This window comes from Pollicipes pollicipes, unplaced genomic scaffold (genome assembly GCF_011947565.3).
Source record: "Pollicipes pollicipes isolate AB1234 unplaced genomic scaffold, Ppol_2.1 Scaffold_4219;HRSCAF=4965_pilon_pilon_pilon, whole genome shotgun sequence".
NCBI classification, from domain to species: domain Eukaryota; kingdom Metazoa; phylum Arthropoda; class Thecostraca; order Pollicipedomorpha; family Pollicipedidae; genus Pollicipes; species Pollicipes pollicipes.
In genome coordinates, this window is record NW_023596448.1 from 27,620,251 (window position 1) to 27,637,988 (window position 17,738).

General features: G+C 52.6%; 1 protein-coding gene across 1 annotated transcript; it reads right to left on the reverse strand.

The window, feature by feature from the left end:
- Positions 1–7,741: 7,741 nt before the first annotated feature.
- LOC119095470 (putative ATP-dependent RNA helicase DDX47) lies at positions 7,742–15,597 on the reverse strand. Its single transcript, XM_037218299.1, is given in 12 exon segments — positions 7,742–8,197; positions 8,199–8,240; positions 8,777–8,865; positions 9,536–9,708; positions 11,173–11,279; positions 11,891–12,007; positions 12,530–12,646; positions 13,225–13,344; positions 13,945–14,111; positions 14,443–14,607; positions 15,157–15,250; positions 15,517–15,597. Coding segments are annotated over 12 exon segments (1,383 nt in total). The 3' UTR covers positions 7,742–8,086.
- Positions 15,598–17,738: the final 2,141 nt, after the last annotated feature.

Here is a 17,738-nt window from a genome sequence, read left to right on the forward strand (position 1 = left end):
CACACTCCCTCTCTCTCACACTCCCTCTCTCTCACACTCCCTCTCTCTCACACTCCCTCTCTCTCACACTCCCTCTCTCTCACACTCCCTCTCTCACACTCCTCCTATCCACTCCCTCTCTCACACTCCCTCTCTCTCACACTCCCTCTCTCTCACACTCCTCCTCTCACACTCCCTCTCTCCCACACTCCCTCTCTCTCTCTCTGCTGGTAGCAGTGCAGGTCTCCAAGGTTGTCATCAATGATCGCTGCCATGGACGCAGCGTGAGAAGTGTCATCAAGGATCTGGAGAGGTGTGAAGGCGCGCACAACGCCAGGCGCATACATCATGAACGCCGCTGTTTTGTTTCGTCGTCATGCCGTCTCTCCAGTTCTTAAGTTTTAACTTCCGTCATTTTAGTCCACGTTTCTGCGGCGCTTTCAAATACGCAATGCCTGTGACAGTTATCTGTGCGTCCACTAGTGATATGCCGTCATTTCAGTCACCACCGTTAGTGAGAAACGAGGACCGTCAGCCGTGATTGAGCAGCGCCGTACTGCCTTCTTGCATCTGATTAAACGGCTGTGCCTTTTAGATATCGTTCAGCTATGCCAGCGACGGGGAAGAAGAGAATGTCATCAACCTGGAGACATTCAACAAGCAGAAGGACCCAACACGGTGAGCACCCGATCACCGCAAGCTGTTGAAGGATAATTTATGCGAATAGAAGTGGTTTGAACAGATTATGTAAAATGGTTGTCCTGGAATAGATTGCGTCTCTTACCCGTCAGAATGTGTGTTAGTCTATCAAAACGGGTGTAACCTAGTCTAGCATGTCTTCAACTATGGAATATGGGGCACTGATGTCGGGTTTTCCTTGTTTGCAGGTTCTATTCTCTTCACTGCCTGCTTTATCCATCTACGTCATTCTGTCCACGATGACGTTGCATCAAATTCATCATTTTAGCACTAGGCTTTCACTGCAGCCATAGTAATTTCGTGCGGAGTTTGTCGACGGCAAATGTGTGGCGAACGTGTGGTCACGTGACCGTGCTGTCCTGTGCTACGCTACCATCCCTCACACGACGCGAGGTGAGGTGTGATGGGAAAGGGTGATATGGACGTGATGATGTGACGAAGAATGCCATGCTATCACATAGGGTGTTGTCCGGTTCTGCTCGTATGCCATGTGTAAACGTGAGGGTCCGTTCAAAATGCGCCGAGCTGGGATTGCGAATGGGCGGGACGGCGCTGTTCGCGTGACGGCCGTCACTTAGGCTTTGTCCCCTGCAGACAGCTGATGCCCACCCTGCTGCCGGATTATCGCAGCAATGCCGCTACACCAAGACGGCGTCAGTGCTCTAACCATTCCACCTATATTTGGTCGCTAGAAACCGAGTGACTTGTGACTTTACTTAGATCACGTGTGTGCTCGTAGGTGCCACGTGTTTCGAGAACTCGTAGCAATTTGTGACGTATCTGTACACTGAGAATGTGTGACACCAAGACACATCAGAATTTAAAGCTGTATTTTCATCGTGCCGATGAAATCGTACGATGTCGATTTCGATGAGTCTGGTTCGAATTCAAATTGTCGGTTGTGTCGAATTCGAAATGAACCGTTCGATTCGAAAAAATTGAGGAATCATATCCATAATGCGGACAGTTTATTCTAGCTGAACGTGAACTTTGGCTGGATTTCGTCTCAGATTAGGAAGGCCCCATCAATTCAACGATGGTCGGAAATGCTGTTTTACAGTCATCTTAAATGCGCAAATGGCAAAAAGGTCAAATTCGTTCGTTCCGTAGCATCATTTGCAGGACCGGTTACAGCATAGCAAGGTAATGCCACCCACATTTGTAAACATGTTCGAATAAATATAATAAGCAACATGTTTTTATTTAATCTTTGATGCATTTCAACTCATGTAAGTAGTCACTCATGTGTAGAAAGATATCGGCCCCCGTCACTTCGGCAAATAAACAAAAACCTTTACTTTCACTTCGCAGACATTTATTTTGTTTGATCTCAAATGCAGCTTGATTTTGTTTCCCCTTAATAATCGGGATGTTTTTTTAGCATTGATGATGATCTTTTATTTCGATTTGTTGCTTCTCTTGCGTTTTTTTCCTTTTTCAATAACTTGTTTTTTTAATTTCACGGAAAGCTTTGACAGGGTAGGAGCTCACATAAATTTGCCCGAGCCCCGCTCACGTCGTCTCTCCCGTTATTGTTGGATCAAGACTGTCGCCAGCTCGTGTCAAAAATAGATGACAATGGTCTATTTCGTGTTTTCCCTAAGCTGTTTCCATTTTTCTCTGCCACCAGTGGCTCGGTCGTGGCCGGATGCCGCACGGCTGGGCAGTCCTGACGAACGGCCGCCACACGTGGGACGGTGGCGATGCATACGGTCACGCATCGCATGAGTGTGCACGCAGTGCATAAACTCCATACCAAAACACGCGCACGCAGCCCATATTCCCCACATCATATATATATATATATATATATATATATATATATATATTATATATATAACGCGTGTGTATAGGCATGTCTTTTCAATTGCTATATTATGATATACACAAATATTCGATATGTAGCATGCAACCATATAATGACACCCAATTGACAAATCAATTGACACACCCATGTATATGAGGGTGTGTCTATTTCACTTGCTACACACACACACACACACACACACACACACAACACACAATATAATATATAATATATATATATATATATATAATATATATATATATATATCGGTATTCATGAACAACGTTATGTATTCATGTAAATCATGTATAATGTAACCTTGCGTAGGAGCGCGTGCGTCACCAACGGACCGGGCCGTTTTCCCGCTCAGTTTAGCGCAGGTCGCCCGCTTCGACAGCGTAGTAAAAAGCCGTCAGGCATGTGAAAAGAGTGTCCTTCTGCCGATTCAGGTCCCGTGCCGGCGCCGAGCCAAGGGCCCGGGGAAAATGGGCCCTGGCTCGGCGCCGGAGGATCGCCAACTGCAGACAATAAGCGCGTGGTGCAGCGACGCCTTTCCTCGTTAAAGACAGCACGCTTTACGGGAGCATTTTCCGGACGGCTTTGTCGGATGGGTGGTTCGGCTTTGGTACCAAGGACGCGTGGCTCACTGTTTGACATTTGCGTTCGTGATTGCATGGATGACATTAGGCCCCGGATTAGTGCTGACACGGAGTCCGTTGAGTGCGTCATGACAGCGTCAGTATTTTAGTGCAATTTTGGATGCAAATATGGGTTGAGCCAGTGCCAGTTGATAATCGGACTTCAACAAAAATTTCCCAATTTTTCGTTTCACAGCAAAAGCAGAAATCTTATTTTATTTAATATCGATAAATACAAAGCAGCCTTTCACCACGGGCAAAACACAACCACCCGAAATGCAACAACGCGACTATTACAGTCTGTCTTCAACCACGACGGAACGAACGGAAACCTTTTAATTGCAATAGCAACAGATGGTCAGCCCCTTCTGTTGGTCGCTGGGTCTGCTGTAAGGGCACACCACTGCAGAATCATTACAGTCCAACAAGAAAAACATGAGGTCAAAAGGAAATCACAGACAGATGAGTGAAAAAGTGACTCAAACAAAAAGAGACCTCTCATAAATCAGCTGCACTTGCTTCATCCTGCCGCGCATGCCACACCCTGCCACACCCTGCCGCACATGCCACACCCTGCCGCACATGCCGCACCTTGCCACACCCTGCCGCACCTGCCGAAATGTCAACCTCCCTCCGTGGCAGAAGTTGCGGATCGGCTTTGTGCACAAGCTAGACAAAATAATCCACATGGCCTGGACTCGAATATGATCACGAGACCAACGCTCACTCATTCCCGAGGCCAGGGCACCTATACTCCCCAGCGCCTAGCAATCGTTACGCAGCCAATTCCGCCGACAGAGACATGACCATGGGGCATTCGTGGAAAGCAAAAGAGGCATCCGTAAAATGCAAGGCCAGAATCCTTTCGTTCATCGAATTGCAGTGGCACGCCCACGCCCCGTGCCGGGGAATATCTAACCCTCCCAGCCCTTGATATTTCGTCACCTTTGAAGGTGTGGCGGGGTACGACGCCCCCACCGGTGCCACGCCCGGCGTGCTACACATAAATTCCAAGGACAGACCACACCCCGCATGTGACCCACATTCCCCTTGGTCAACTTACAACACGCCCAACAGGTGACCTGTCAGGACCTGTCAAACAAGGTCAAACCTCACGATTGTAGTCTGCAGTCTGCACCTAGCATTGTGTGCGCGCGCTTAACAAAACGTATCTACATAAGTCAAGCCATTCCACTTGCTACTTTTAAAAAGGCTGTTGCAAGGCCATTCAAGGTCGCTCCATGCCAGTGAATGATTGCACGGAGATCATCTGCAGTGAAGGTGATGTGTAATCTGTGAAGGTCTTTCAGAAAAAGTTAAAATTTAAGATCTTATTTGTGGTGACGGACTTTGAACTCCCATGACCGCTCACATATCATGGTCATTTTGGTTCTTAATGTAGTGCTTTTGGAGGCCTGAGTTGACGCCAATTTCAAAATTTGACACGATGTAACCTAGACTTTAAACGCACCTGGCAGTGGCCCCCGGCACCAATGGCAGTCAATAAATGACGCTCCCGATGTAACGCTTTACAAAATTCCAGCACCAGCGTGTGGGTACGAGATTTATTGCGGGTGCATTTAACCCTAAGAAGCGATGGTTTTTACATTTTCGCGGTGCAAATGCTTTAGAGGGAAGTCAAAATTCGGCTAAATGGCATGGGACGTACTTAAAATTTGCACTTTATGAGCGAACAACTTTGAAAGTGTACTTCCCGCATCTATTGTGAAAAGCCAAACCATTTGGAGGTACCTCCGGAAAGGAAAGGAGGGAACTACATCACCTGTGCCAGGGAAAGTGAAATTGCAAACCTAATCAAGAAGCGAGTGTACAAAGGCACAATTACGGGGGCATTTTCTCGCCCTTTTCATTGATCTTCCACCTGCTTCGCAGATCGCTGTTGACCTTCCAATAACGGACGTCTGGTTCGCAGCAAGTGATGCGACTGTGAGCTCGTTGCCACTGTCATGGCCTTGCCACTGTGAGGTCGAAGTTCCTGTGGAATTCCTGCTAAGGACTCGGTGCCATCGTGAGACTGGTTCTTACATCCCGCTTCTTCCGCACACAAGCCCTGCGTGACCTGCGAGTGCGCTACGCGGCAAATCCCCTCAGCTGACAGGCAAGTACAATGCGGCCGTCGGGGCTAAAGTTCGATTCCTGGATGCGCTAACGCGACGAACCGCGGCGGTCGTACTTGTGCTTGCACTGCACTTAGCTCCGTTCGTTGCACTCTGTCCCGAGCGCCGCAGCACACCAAAAGCCCAGCCCCGAGCCCTTCGTGCACGAGGCGGACGCAGCGGCAGTTCATCAATGACAACAGCAGGACACCGCGGAAGGGAAAGTGAACGCGACCCTCGGGCTGAGCGCTGCAGTTTTCCCCCAATCGACAGCCGTCGGCCGCTTCCGATGAAGAACGATCACACGCGATGCCTATCGGCGGACCGGTTCACCCGAAAAGAAGAGCGGCTTGTTTCCTGCGAATTCGCACGAGCGAGTCACGCGGGGATGCGGCGCGGCTCCGCAAAAACTGGGCCGCCGACGTGATGGATTTGGGGGCGACACCAACGGCGGCATTACCGGCTGCAGCAGTGCCAAAAGAAACCGTATCTATGAAATGCGGCAGGATGAGTTAGGGCCGTATACATATTTGTGACATTCATGAGCGGCCAACAAGGTTAAAACGATTTGTAATCAGTAGCCTGGGGATACGACTGCACAGTACAGTCCTCCAAATCAAAACCATGGTATGAAAGCCACGGTTTTTACTAGGATCAGCCGAAATCAAAGCCGGTGGCACGTCGCAAGAAACACAGCGCACCTAATGGCAGCACATTTCCTCAGCCGCTCGCACGCTATGCACAGGCACCGTCGCCCAGCTCAGGCGGAGAATATCCCTTTGGTGAGCCGTTTGTCGGGATAATATGACCACGAGGGTTGTGATGTCTTATCTCAGCCACGAGCTACTCAGATGCAGTGTTTCCTGAATTCTTAGGATTGCTTGCTGCAGTCGGGGGTTGCCTGTCGGTTCAAATGCCTTATGCACAACATACAGGAGCGCCTCGCTTGCATTTCTGGCCTGGCCGTTTGCAGGTTTCGCCAGAGACAAATAAAAATACACAGTGGGTATGATCTGCGGGTAACCGGATGGATAAGGCATAAGTTACTCCGGTCCAGGAACGTCACTAGTCAAAGGAGACTATCTCCACCTCTGCCCGGCTCTTGTGGCCCTCAGCGATGCGAAAAGCTATTGGTTCAACGTTGGGGACTTGGACCCCAAATACCCGAGCAGTAGTCGGAAGTCGGAACCCTCAGATGGATTGCTGCACCACAAGCCAATCGCCTATCATGATCAAGATCAGATGATTGGTTTATATCATAAGGGTGCAGCTGGCCATAATCAAGACCCTTGAGAGGCCGTTCTGGTTATCACCACCCTCATCTAGCGCTGTCTCCGAGCCTTAAGAACGCTGTGCCCTCAGCCGCGAGCTGCTCGCAGCCAAAGACGCGGCTTTTCCGCGGCATGCGTGGGACGGGGGAAAAATACTCCTCCAAGCCGATCCATTCCCCGCACTGCCGTAAGGGTAATATTAAAATTTCACGGAGAGTAACCATGCATTCGCCCGCAGCTCTCTCAGAATACCGTGCTCGCAACAAACCTGCCCCGAGTTACCACCCCGGGGAGGGGGGGGGGGGGCAGCTGTACCAGCAAACCTCCACAGCCGGCCACAAAACTAACAGCCAGCCTCACATTTCCGGCGTCTTCAAGCCTATATATATATATATATATATATATATATATATATATATATATATATCCGTGGACCCGCAACATGCATGTGTAGGGGATACAGACCAGCGAGACACCCTGTGGTGCTATGTCCGATGTCTATGTGCATGACGTGGCTAACTACTCCCCGTCCGGAAGCACGAGACGGGAGACATTGAGCGATCTGGCAAAGATCGTAAGGCCCTGCCAACTGGCACAGAACCAGCCAGCTTTCTGGCGGCGGGTTTGCTTGGCAGTGGTGCGCAGCCAGACGACCCCGCGTGCCCTGATCACCAGGCCGCCTCCGTTTTGAGGCTCGCGATAAGACATGAGACACGTCTACGTCGCGTGTTGTATTGGTAGAGGCGGAGCGCCAACATGCTTGGCGGCGTCCACCATCCCTTCAGCACGCGCTCTCGTAAACCTCGCGGGCACGGAGCCGACACTTCGTCCCGAGACCACGGTCCTTGACGGACCACGGCTGTTCTTGACGGACCGCACCAGCCTTTGACGGACCACACTCCATCATCGGTCCTTTCTGACGGCCAACAGACGGCGCGGGCCATTTATCCAGAGCCGAACCCGCGACACACCTGCACCACAAACGCTGCACCTCGCGTGGCTTCTGCAGCACCGTGTCAACGTTCGGCGCACTGTAGCACTTAGGTGGCGCCACCAGCTGACGGCGCAGCGCACCAGCGGCGACGAGCGTCATTATCAGCCCGCCAGAGGGTGGGCGGGCCAGCGCGTTAGTCAGCGGCGCCAGCCAGCGGCCGTCTACCAGCACCGGCGGCCAGCACCGGCGGCCAGCGGCGTCGGCCAGCGGTCTGCCGAGCCGCGGCGGGCTGGAGGAGGCTGCCACACCGAACGCATTAACCACGCCGGCCAGCGCAGGGTCTGGACCAGGTTTCGGCAAGCCGCCCTGGTCCCCATCCATCCACCTGTAGTTCTGGGCTGCGAGGCCTCTTCACGACCCTCGTCGCCTCCTGCCTACCAGTGAAGTCTGACGAGGCATTCCTGCTGCCGGTCCCCATTCATGGTCTCGACGTCTTCCGTGTGCACCTCTGCTCACCGGCAGTCCACCTTCCTGTCCACCGCAGCACCTCGCACAACGCCTCCCCCGTGCGCTCCTACTCCCCGGCCTCCTGCGCACGCCTCCAGCCGCAGACCTCCCCTGCCCTGTCCAGGCCGGCGCGGTCACCGGCGGCCCCGGCGACCGCCTCCGCGCTTCTTGTTGCCCTGCAGCCGGCGCCGGACGCCGGTCTCGCCGTCGTCACCGCCGTCGTCCTCCTCGTCGGGCCGCCGTTTTCCGCTTGCGGCCCGTCTCCTTGTCGCCCAGCGACCTCAGCTCCTGTCGGGTCACGGCCGGAGGTCACCGGTCAGGGTCGGCGATCCCCGCTCTGTGACGGCCGAGGATAGGACAGCGAGAAACCGCCACTGTGGTTGACGTGTTAGCATTTAAATGTGAGAATAACGCTCGGTCGCAACTGCGCAGAAGCCCGTCTACGGAAGCCAACGACCGCCGACCGATTTCCAAAGGCCAACGTGAAATAAAGACATTGTTTTTCGTTTCATTTTGTCTCTTCTTTGGACTAATCACCTGGACAACCGTCGCCGACGGACGGAAACGGGCATTCCCGAAAGCGACGGGGCCGCGGTTTACGAATACGGAGACGTAGTGTATACCGGATAACATGAGCACGGTCACAAACACGAGCCGGTACAGCGCTAAGGCCACTCCCCAACTCCCGCCATCCGATGTGGAGAAAGCCGAGCGACAGCAGCGTCCGGGTGAAGAGCGTGTCCCGGGGTCAAACCGGCGGCGCGTCCGGTCGGCCGTTGAGGCGGCGCGTCAGGTCGGCCGTGGGTCGGTGCGTCGGTGCTGACCTGTTTGGCGAGCCGGTCAGCCTCCATGACCCGCTCCTGGAGCATCATGACCTCGTCCTCGGCCGCCGCGTACTGCGGCAGCTTTTTGCCTACCGGGCCGCGGGGCGACGGTTAGTGGCGGCCACCCCGCTCGCGGAGGGTCAGAAGCGGCGGTGGACAGGTGACGGGCGCGGGGCGATGGCCAGTGGCGGCCACCCCGCTCGCGGAGCGTCAGAAGCGGCGGTGGACAGGTGAGCGGGCGCGGAACAATGGACGTGCGGCCACAGAATGAACGCCGCAGGGGAGGGGGAGGGGGAGGGGGAGGGGAGGCGGGCATGTCAATGGCAATGTGAATGGACAAATGCAGAAGGCACTGTGTTCGATGGGACACTGCAGGAGCGTCCTGGAGACACATCAGAGACAAATGCGGTGATGGGAAGACAATGATGTCATACACTATTCCCCTACGTTACGGGAGGCATGCCAAACAACCAGACTAAGTGAAGAAAACTCTGGATAAAAGTCAAATGAATTCAGTACTTCCGCATGGCATGGTCTGCAGCCACCACTGCAATGCTGCAAAGACAACACACTGAAATCACCTCTGTAAACAAATATCATCTTATAAACATTCCCATCCTTCCGCAACTTTTCAAAGTCTGCAATCTGTAAACAGTACCCGCAAATGGTTTTTAGCAGCCGTTCCCCATCGCACCCCCACCACATTCTGCGGGCTTGTAAGCGCGCGTACCCCCAGTCCCGCCCACTCCTTTCACTGACCGATGAGGTGTTCGATGCGCTGGTACAGCTCCACGTCGTACTGGGTGACGAACGTGACGGAGCGGCCAGCGCGGCCGGCGCGCGCCGTCCGCCCCACCCGGTGGATGTAGTCCTTGCTGTGCGTCGGGATGTCGAAGTTGACCACCACGTCCACGTGCTCGATGTCCAGCCCCCTGAGCGGAGCGGCACGGCCAGATGTCAGAGCGGGGCGGAAATATGTTTGGGCGGGACGGCCAGATGTCAGAGCGGGACGGACAGATATCCGAGCGGGACAGCCAGATGTCAGAGCGGAACGGAGAGATGTCAGAGCGGGACGGTCAGAGTCAGCGGGACAGCCAGATGTCAGAGCGGAACGGAGAGATGTCAGAGCGGACGGACAGATGTCAGCGGGACCAGCCAGATGTCCGAGCGGACGGAGAGATGTCAGAGCGGGACGGACAGATGTTCGGGCGGGACAGACATATATCAGCGGGACGGACAGATGTCAGGGCGGGACGGACAGATGTCAGGGCGGGACGGACAGATGTCAGAGCGGAACGGAGAGATGTCAGAGCGGGACGGACAGATGTCAGGGCGGGACGGACAGATGTCAGGGCGGGACGGACAGATGTCAGGGCGGGACGGACAGATGTCAGGGCGGGACGCGCAAGCCTACTGCTGACCAAAAACTGACAGCCAAACTAGTCACGCGTTTAGCTATCGGTTCATTCCGTTACAGCGCACAGGCCGAAGCACACTGAGGTTCCGGTGAACAGACTCGCAAGTCCCCACAGGATCTGTGCCGATCTGAAGCACCCATCTGAGTTATAACTCCAGCCCGGACTGACACTGACTGCAGACGACGGGCGGTGCAAGCGACACCGACACCCGACCTCGTGCGGGAACCGGTCCGCATCTTATCACATCCAACTTATTCTCCGCCAGCATACTCTGGTGTCAAGTTTTAGTGGCCCAGCCTATATTCTTGACAAGCGAGTGACGTAGTTTGGAGTGCTGGCAAACGCCAAACGATGCGCTGCATGAGCTGTAATTTGCCCAGCCCAGGGGCCTGCCTGTCACGTGGGTGCAACAAGACTCCCGTCTGCATCCCGACCAGCCGACCCCCCGAGGCCAAACTCACTAAACCGACCATTACTATAGGCCGTGCTTTAATTCGCTTTAGTTTGTTTCAATGCTTTAGTGCGGCCTAGCAGTCTCTCAAATCTGGGACGTTTGGCAACACAACACGTAACTGTGAGCCGATCCAGCAGCCCAGCACCCGGCTCGACCCGCTCTCACCGCATTCTCTGCATCCTCGCAGCCCAGTTTCACGCCACGACACCCTCAGCAGCCTGGCACGGGACCAGCAGGCGTAGCAGCCGACCCGGCAGACCGGTCAGAAGTGTGTGCCGGCCAGGGTCAGCCCGGCGCCGACCGACCGGAGGTGTACCCCGGTCCGGGTCAGCCCGGCACCGACCGGCCAGAGGTGTGCACCGGCCTGGGTCAGCCCGGCGCCGACCGGCCGGAGGTGTATCCCGACCAGGGTCAGCCCGGTAACAACCGGCCGGGGGTGTACCCCAGTCCGGGTCAGCCCGGCACCGACCGACCAGGGATGCACCCCGGCACCGACCGGTCGTGCCCCCCTCCCTCCGGCTCACCTGCTCGCCACATCCGTAGCCAGCAGGATGCTCTTGTTCTTCGATTTGAACTTGTTGAGCGCGCCCAGCCGCTTGTTCATGGTCATCTGGCCGTGCAGCGGGATCGCCTGGAGAGCCGGAGGCGGCGTCAGGCCACGCGCCCCGGTCCGTGCCGCAGCTCGTGACGGGATCTCGTCACACTCGTCAGGGTAAAGGGGCTGCAAGTGCTAGCTGGTGAGAGCGCGGGGCTCTGACGCCACGCGGAGAGGTAGTGCAGAAAAAACTGGCCAAAGGCTCTGTTTACCACGAATGGCCATTGCCATCATTGATTTATCATTCCTAACTTCATTATAGCACTGTTAATATCATTCTATAATTAAATATTATCATCATATCATCGCATATCATCATATCATAAGTGTTATGCCATCAATTTCAAATGCACCTTTGTGACATTCAGTCATGCACTTGTTAGGGGAAAACCATAAAAATCGCCCGCATTCCAGCCTTTGTCAACGCCAAGGCAGCATACATATTTGGTTCCAGTACCCATGAATTTGCTTACATGATGAAATCACAGGGAACAAACCAAATCAACACGAAACCGGCGAGTCACGCAAAGTTAAGACGCCATTGCAAGGCCACAACCCCGTTCACAGCCAACAGAAGTCTCGGCCATGGGATGCCTGTCACTAGTGGAGGCCAGCTAGGTTCAGGTCAGGTCGCGGAGGGCACGTACCGGCAGGCCGAGCGCGTTCAGCAGGAGCGAGAGACGCAACGTGTTGTTGCACGTGCCGCAGAACACCATGAACGAGTTGCCGGCCAGCTCGTTCAGGATGTGCACCAGGTACACGTCCTGCGGCACAGCCAAGGTCATGGTTAGAGGTCACGCCAGAGGTCAACGCGCCGGCAGCTCATGACGAGGGCCGAGGGCAGATTAATGGTCGACTGTCACGGTCCATAAGAAAGGACACGGCTTGTAAGAGCTTTAAAGAAATTGAGCACGACATGAAGCACTTATGCAAATTCATGGGTGCAATTGAGCATGCTGTGCATGGCTGTGCAGCATTTTAAGGTTATACGGTCACACAGCCCTGCACAAGGAGCAGGCACCCGCACCTGCACAGCACCAGTCATCGCTTGCAAAAAACTTATCAATCTAATCAACATGACAACTGGATATAACTACGAGATCGAAAGGAAAAATGTCTAAACATTACCAAACCCGTATGACATAAGGCAAAATGAAGGAATATCTGAAGGAATATCGCAAAATATGAGCTCACGGCCCTTCACAACCTTTCGAAACCCAGCGAGGCCCAGCGACACGGCAACAGACCAAACAGGGCTGCGTGGTACAGAAGGCAGGCCCCCCCACCTTGTACTTGGCTGGGATGAAGAGATAGTACTGCTGGAGCTTGTCCACCGTCTGGTACTTGCTGGAGACCTCGACCTTAACGGCGTCGCGCAGGGCCGCGCGCTGCAGCTTCTTGACCTGCCGGCACCGCCGAGGCGGCGTCAGAGGACACACACGGGGCCCGGTTCGAATCCCGGGCGCGACACGTTTCAGTGGACACGACGACAGCGGTCGCGGCGGACTACAACAGGAGCAGACTCGGCAGCTATCCTAAAATATGAATACCACATTGTTGGGGGCAACTGATCCAGACCCGCTTCGCTGAGGTCTGGAAGATACAACTCGCTGCTCCACCCCCAACCCACCAGTCAAGACCGGACCGCGTGGTGCCGACGAACAAACTGTTTAAAGTATGTTACTGCACGCACATCATTCAACTTTCCTACTTCGTATGTTTTGATGACATGGGCGGCGACGCAACATCAGTCATGCTGGTACATTACGGCGTCATTTCCAACTGCGCATTGCTGAGGGGCAAATGGCGGCGATCGCCCAACTGAACAGGGATCAACATTTATATTTACTTTGTTTAATGAAATAAACAAAGGAAAACACACCGCAAAATGGCCGCCGGCAGCGTCGCTGCCAGCCCGCGACATCCGCCGCTTTCGTGCATGATTGCTATTGTTACAGAATCCCTGCAAATAGGAGCACACCTTCTTGGTCATGGTGGCGGAGAAGAGGAAGGTCTGCCGCTCGCGAGGGATTGCCTTCACGATCTTATCCACTTCCACGCCGAAGTCCATGTTGAGGATCCTGTCCGCTTCGTCCATCACCTGACGTCAGACGTGATGTGACGTCACGCATGACGTCACACGACGGACGCCATGTGATGCGGCGTCACGCGAGGGGAAGCCACACCGTGGAGCGTGAGGTGAGCCGGCGCAGCACAAATGGCGCACTGAGACCGAAGGCATGTGGCGTGGAAGGCATGTCGCGTCGCTACCAAGTGTGACAGGCCATGGCAGTATGCAGTCTGACGAGATATAACAAAACGTAACGTGGCGCACCATGAAGACAACGCACTATGTGACCCGACCCCACACATGCAGCGTGGTGACAGCACACGACGTGGCCCGACCCCACAGATGCAGCGTGGTGACAGCACACGACGTGGCCCGACCCCACACATGCAGCGTGGTGACAGCACACGACGTGGCCCGACCCCACACATGCAGCGTGGTGACAGCACACGACGTGGCCCGACCCCACAGATGCCACAGCTTGGCGTGGCGTGATGGCAACGCATAACATGGCCCGATCCCAAAGATGCCACAGCATAACACTGCATGATAACAACACATGACGCGGCCCGACCTCAAAGTTGCCACAGCGTGGGAGATGCTCAGTGTTCTCCGGCGATTCACGTGACTCACGAGACACTTGAGCGACCTCAGCGAGAAGCCCTTGGTGTTCTCCAGATGGTCCACCAGTCGACCGGGCGTGGCGATGACGACGTGCGGCTTCTTGGCCAGCATCAGGCTCTGCGCCATCATGTCCATGCCGCCCACGATGACGCAGCACTTGACGCCGATCGAAGCGCCTGCGGTAGGAGGAGCAGCGCAGTGGTGGCGGCGTCACAGACAGACGCGGCGTGGACGGCGCCACTGGCCACCGTGCAGCGATAAACGCAAAGGGAGTTCTCTGAAATCATAACCTGGCTGAACAGGAGCATGCCTGCAAGACCAGCTAATCCATCTTGAAATTTTAACATGTTGCACTACAACTTTGAACTAAAATTTTGCCGTCCCTCAGCGTTAATCAACTTCACCAACAACTAGTTTTTAGGCTCTCTAAAGCCCATACTGCTTTCAAATACTCTACTTCCTAGTCAGCCTTCCTCTCCGCCACCTCAGCCATGGTCCAGCACTCACCCAGCGCCTCAAACTGCTCAGAGATCTGGTACGCCAGCTCCCTGGTGGGCGTCAGCACGAGCGCGAACAATCGCTGCGGCGCCTCCAGCAGCCGCTGCAAGATCGGCAGCGCGAAGGCGCCCGTCTTGCCCGAGCCCGTCTCGGCCAAGCCCACCACATCCTTGCCTGTGGGGACACGCAGACAGGGTTTGATGCAGGGACGTCAGGGGACAATGGGGGCTGAGTGACTCGGAAGCATGGCACAATGGTGGAAGGGTGCGCGTATCTTTGGTTTGAGTAGTGCAGTGCAGGCACATGTTTTTTGTCGCGACTGTGGTGCATGGTATGTTGGGATAGCAGTGGTCACAGCAGGACATGTATGGAGGAACGCAATACTTCAATAAGCCAAAGCAGATGGTGGCTTTAGAAGACAGGCTGTCAGGACTACTCACATCCTTTGAAGCCTTGTACATTTGAAACCTGATTGACACACTCTTCCAAACTAATAGGCAGCTATCACAGGCCTAGTTGATGTGATATTTGGCCTGAACTCTGGACATTCACAAGGCACAACCTGGTGAGGATGCCATAGATCTCAAACTCATGGAAAGTGAGAGGATTCGAATAGGGCAAACTTGGAGAAAAAAGTGATGACACATCTTTAAAAAAGGAGTACCATAATTTAAAAAAACAAGTAAGGAGAGTATACATGCAGTTGGCATCATGTGTCATTACCTTGCAGAGCAACAGGAACAGCTTCACACTGGATCTGAGTTGGCTTGCTCCACTTGAGCCTCTCTGTGGCTGTGCAAAGCACCTCAGTTATGCCCTGCAGGATGCATCAGCTAGTCAGCAAGGCATGCCAAAGCTCCAGATGGGACATGATACCTGAAGACAGTGCTGACTACACAAACATCTACATGACTCCAATGTGCCTACACCTGGCCACTAGCACATAGCACAAGACATAGTATACCAGACATCTGATTAAAAACTCTACTTAACATTTTAGCATGGTTCCATCCATTTACAAACATTTGTAGTGGAATGGCGAAGTGCCAAAATAATACTTAAATGCCATGTAATTCAGCTTACCAAATCAGCAAATGCCAGCTTGTCTTGGTAGGCTTCAATCTTTTCTGAGCCATCAGGGGCCGGCTCATCATCAGATGACATCTTAATGGCTTTGGCAACAGAAAAGCAGGATCTTTTACTGACCTGGGGACATTTGAAATGTTATGACATTGCCCATCAGCACACACACTTATCTTGTATGTTCTCTGGGTTTAATATGCAAATGCTCTTTATAATTTAAATGTAGATCCAACAAAACATGCCAAAAACTGAAATATTTCATGACAATGGCACTACAAGTTCTAAAAATATTGGTATTTCTATTGAATATAAACAAGCTGGGATGTTAGTCGGCCAATTTGTTATGGCAGACATTCAGTTTTTTATACATGCAACTGGGTGAGAGCACATCAGAACAAAAGGCAATGAACAAGATCATCATTTATCACATTAACAGATGTCACGTACAATGTGTACCATTTTTACACTTTCTTTAGCGCAGGGCAAGTCTCAAGTGCAGAGAGATGCGCATCCAGCCTCTCCACATGCACCAAGGTTCAGAAGTTGTCTATTCTGGGAATGTGATGGTACTGATAGTGAAATGCTTGCAGAAAGACACCATGACATACTGATTGATGCAATCTGAGTTCAGAAGAGATATGCATACATTTTTTGCACCCATGCTCTGTAAACAAAATATGTATACTGCACTGAATGCCTTCACAACATTAATGCACTGGACCTAAGGCTTGTGTGTCAAACTCCAGTCAGACTGCATCAGAAAATGCTTTGGGATCAAATTTGGATACTTCTTTAGAAGCAAAATTTAAATATTGTCCATCTCTACCCTGGAATTCATGTAGCATGTGCACCAAGCTCTGAGCTCTTTGAGTGTGTGTGTGTGTGCATCATTGGCATTTTATGACACACTTAGCTGCTGATGCTATATGGCGTCGCCTGCCTCTCAACCTGGCAGGAAGGGCGGGCACTGCAGGGAATTGAATCCCGCGCCTCTGGTTCCCAGATGTGCAGTGGTTAGCAGACGCGTTAACCGCTACACTACCAACACCCTTCTGAGCTATTTAATTTAGCTGAAATTGTGACAGCAATGGTTGCTGCCACACCTGACACAATTCATGTGACATATGCATTATGCAGCCTGGCCTATACCTACTGAGTGTGGAGGTCTTTCTTCATCATCTCAAGTCTGGTGGCAAATATAAAAAACATCAGCTAGTGTCTCCATACCTACAAAAGATTGCCATAGAGTTTTGATGCACTGAACATGCCTTTTCAGCTGGCCCTGAGCTGTGCATTGCTTTTCTCAAAATAGTTTCCCATCAATACTTTGTACTGGCCTGTGCTCATGCCAGTCTTGGTTCTCCAAACACATCATGTCAAAAACTTCAAATAACAGTCACAAGATACACATAGAAAGCCCAACTTGTGTTGGTGTAACACTACCAGCGAGCAATTTACAACATATATAGGCTACCAATAGACATATATCGCACGTACAATACACACCTTGCGTTCCTGAACTGACTATTTTCCTAACCACAGACCGTTAACAACGCGATCTCTCTCCCAGAGGCCTTGACCTATCGCCTTGGTCTTGACTGGTCCTTGCCGTACGAACACAGATGCAATCTGCCGCACGTGCACTTCGTCAAAATCAACCACATTTGGCACGTATTATCTGCGCCAGAATACCCAAACTTCTATGCTACTAGTTCATGGTGCCTCCAAACTATCATACTAGAGTACTACTAGACGCATTCTTTTTAGCGGTGATCTGATCGGTAGTTTTGTGTAGAGTACGCTTGTGATTCACCTGAAATGAATACTTTAATGGTTTTTCGTGAATATTAAATGAAGTTATTTGTATTTTACCGCGAAAAGCTCCTTTATCAAGGCAAAGTATAGTAAAGCTGAAATGCATACAGTAGCACACCACAGCGGCAATCCGGTTACTATAGCAACGGAGATGAGCCGAACCAGGGTGCGTAAGGAATTGAAATAGAAATGTCTCGGCGGTTTTCGGGTTTGGTGCGGTTTGATCTGTGCGCTTACGACGACTGAAATTGAATTTACCTGCTTTGACACAGTGAGTATTTTGTTGCGGTGCATGTACGTGGACTCTTGCAGAAAATATATTACATGCGCAGTCAATTGGTAACACGGCATGCATGTCCGAGGCTTTGGAAACGACAAACAGTTTTAACAAGGACCGGCCACGTATA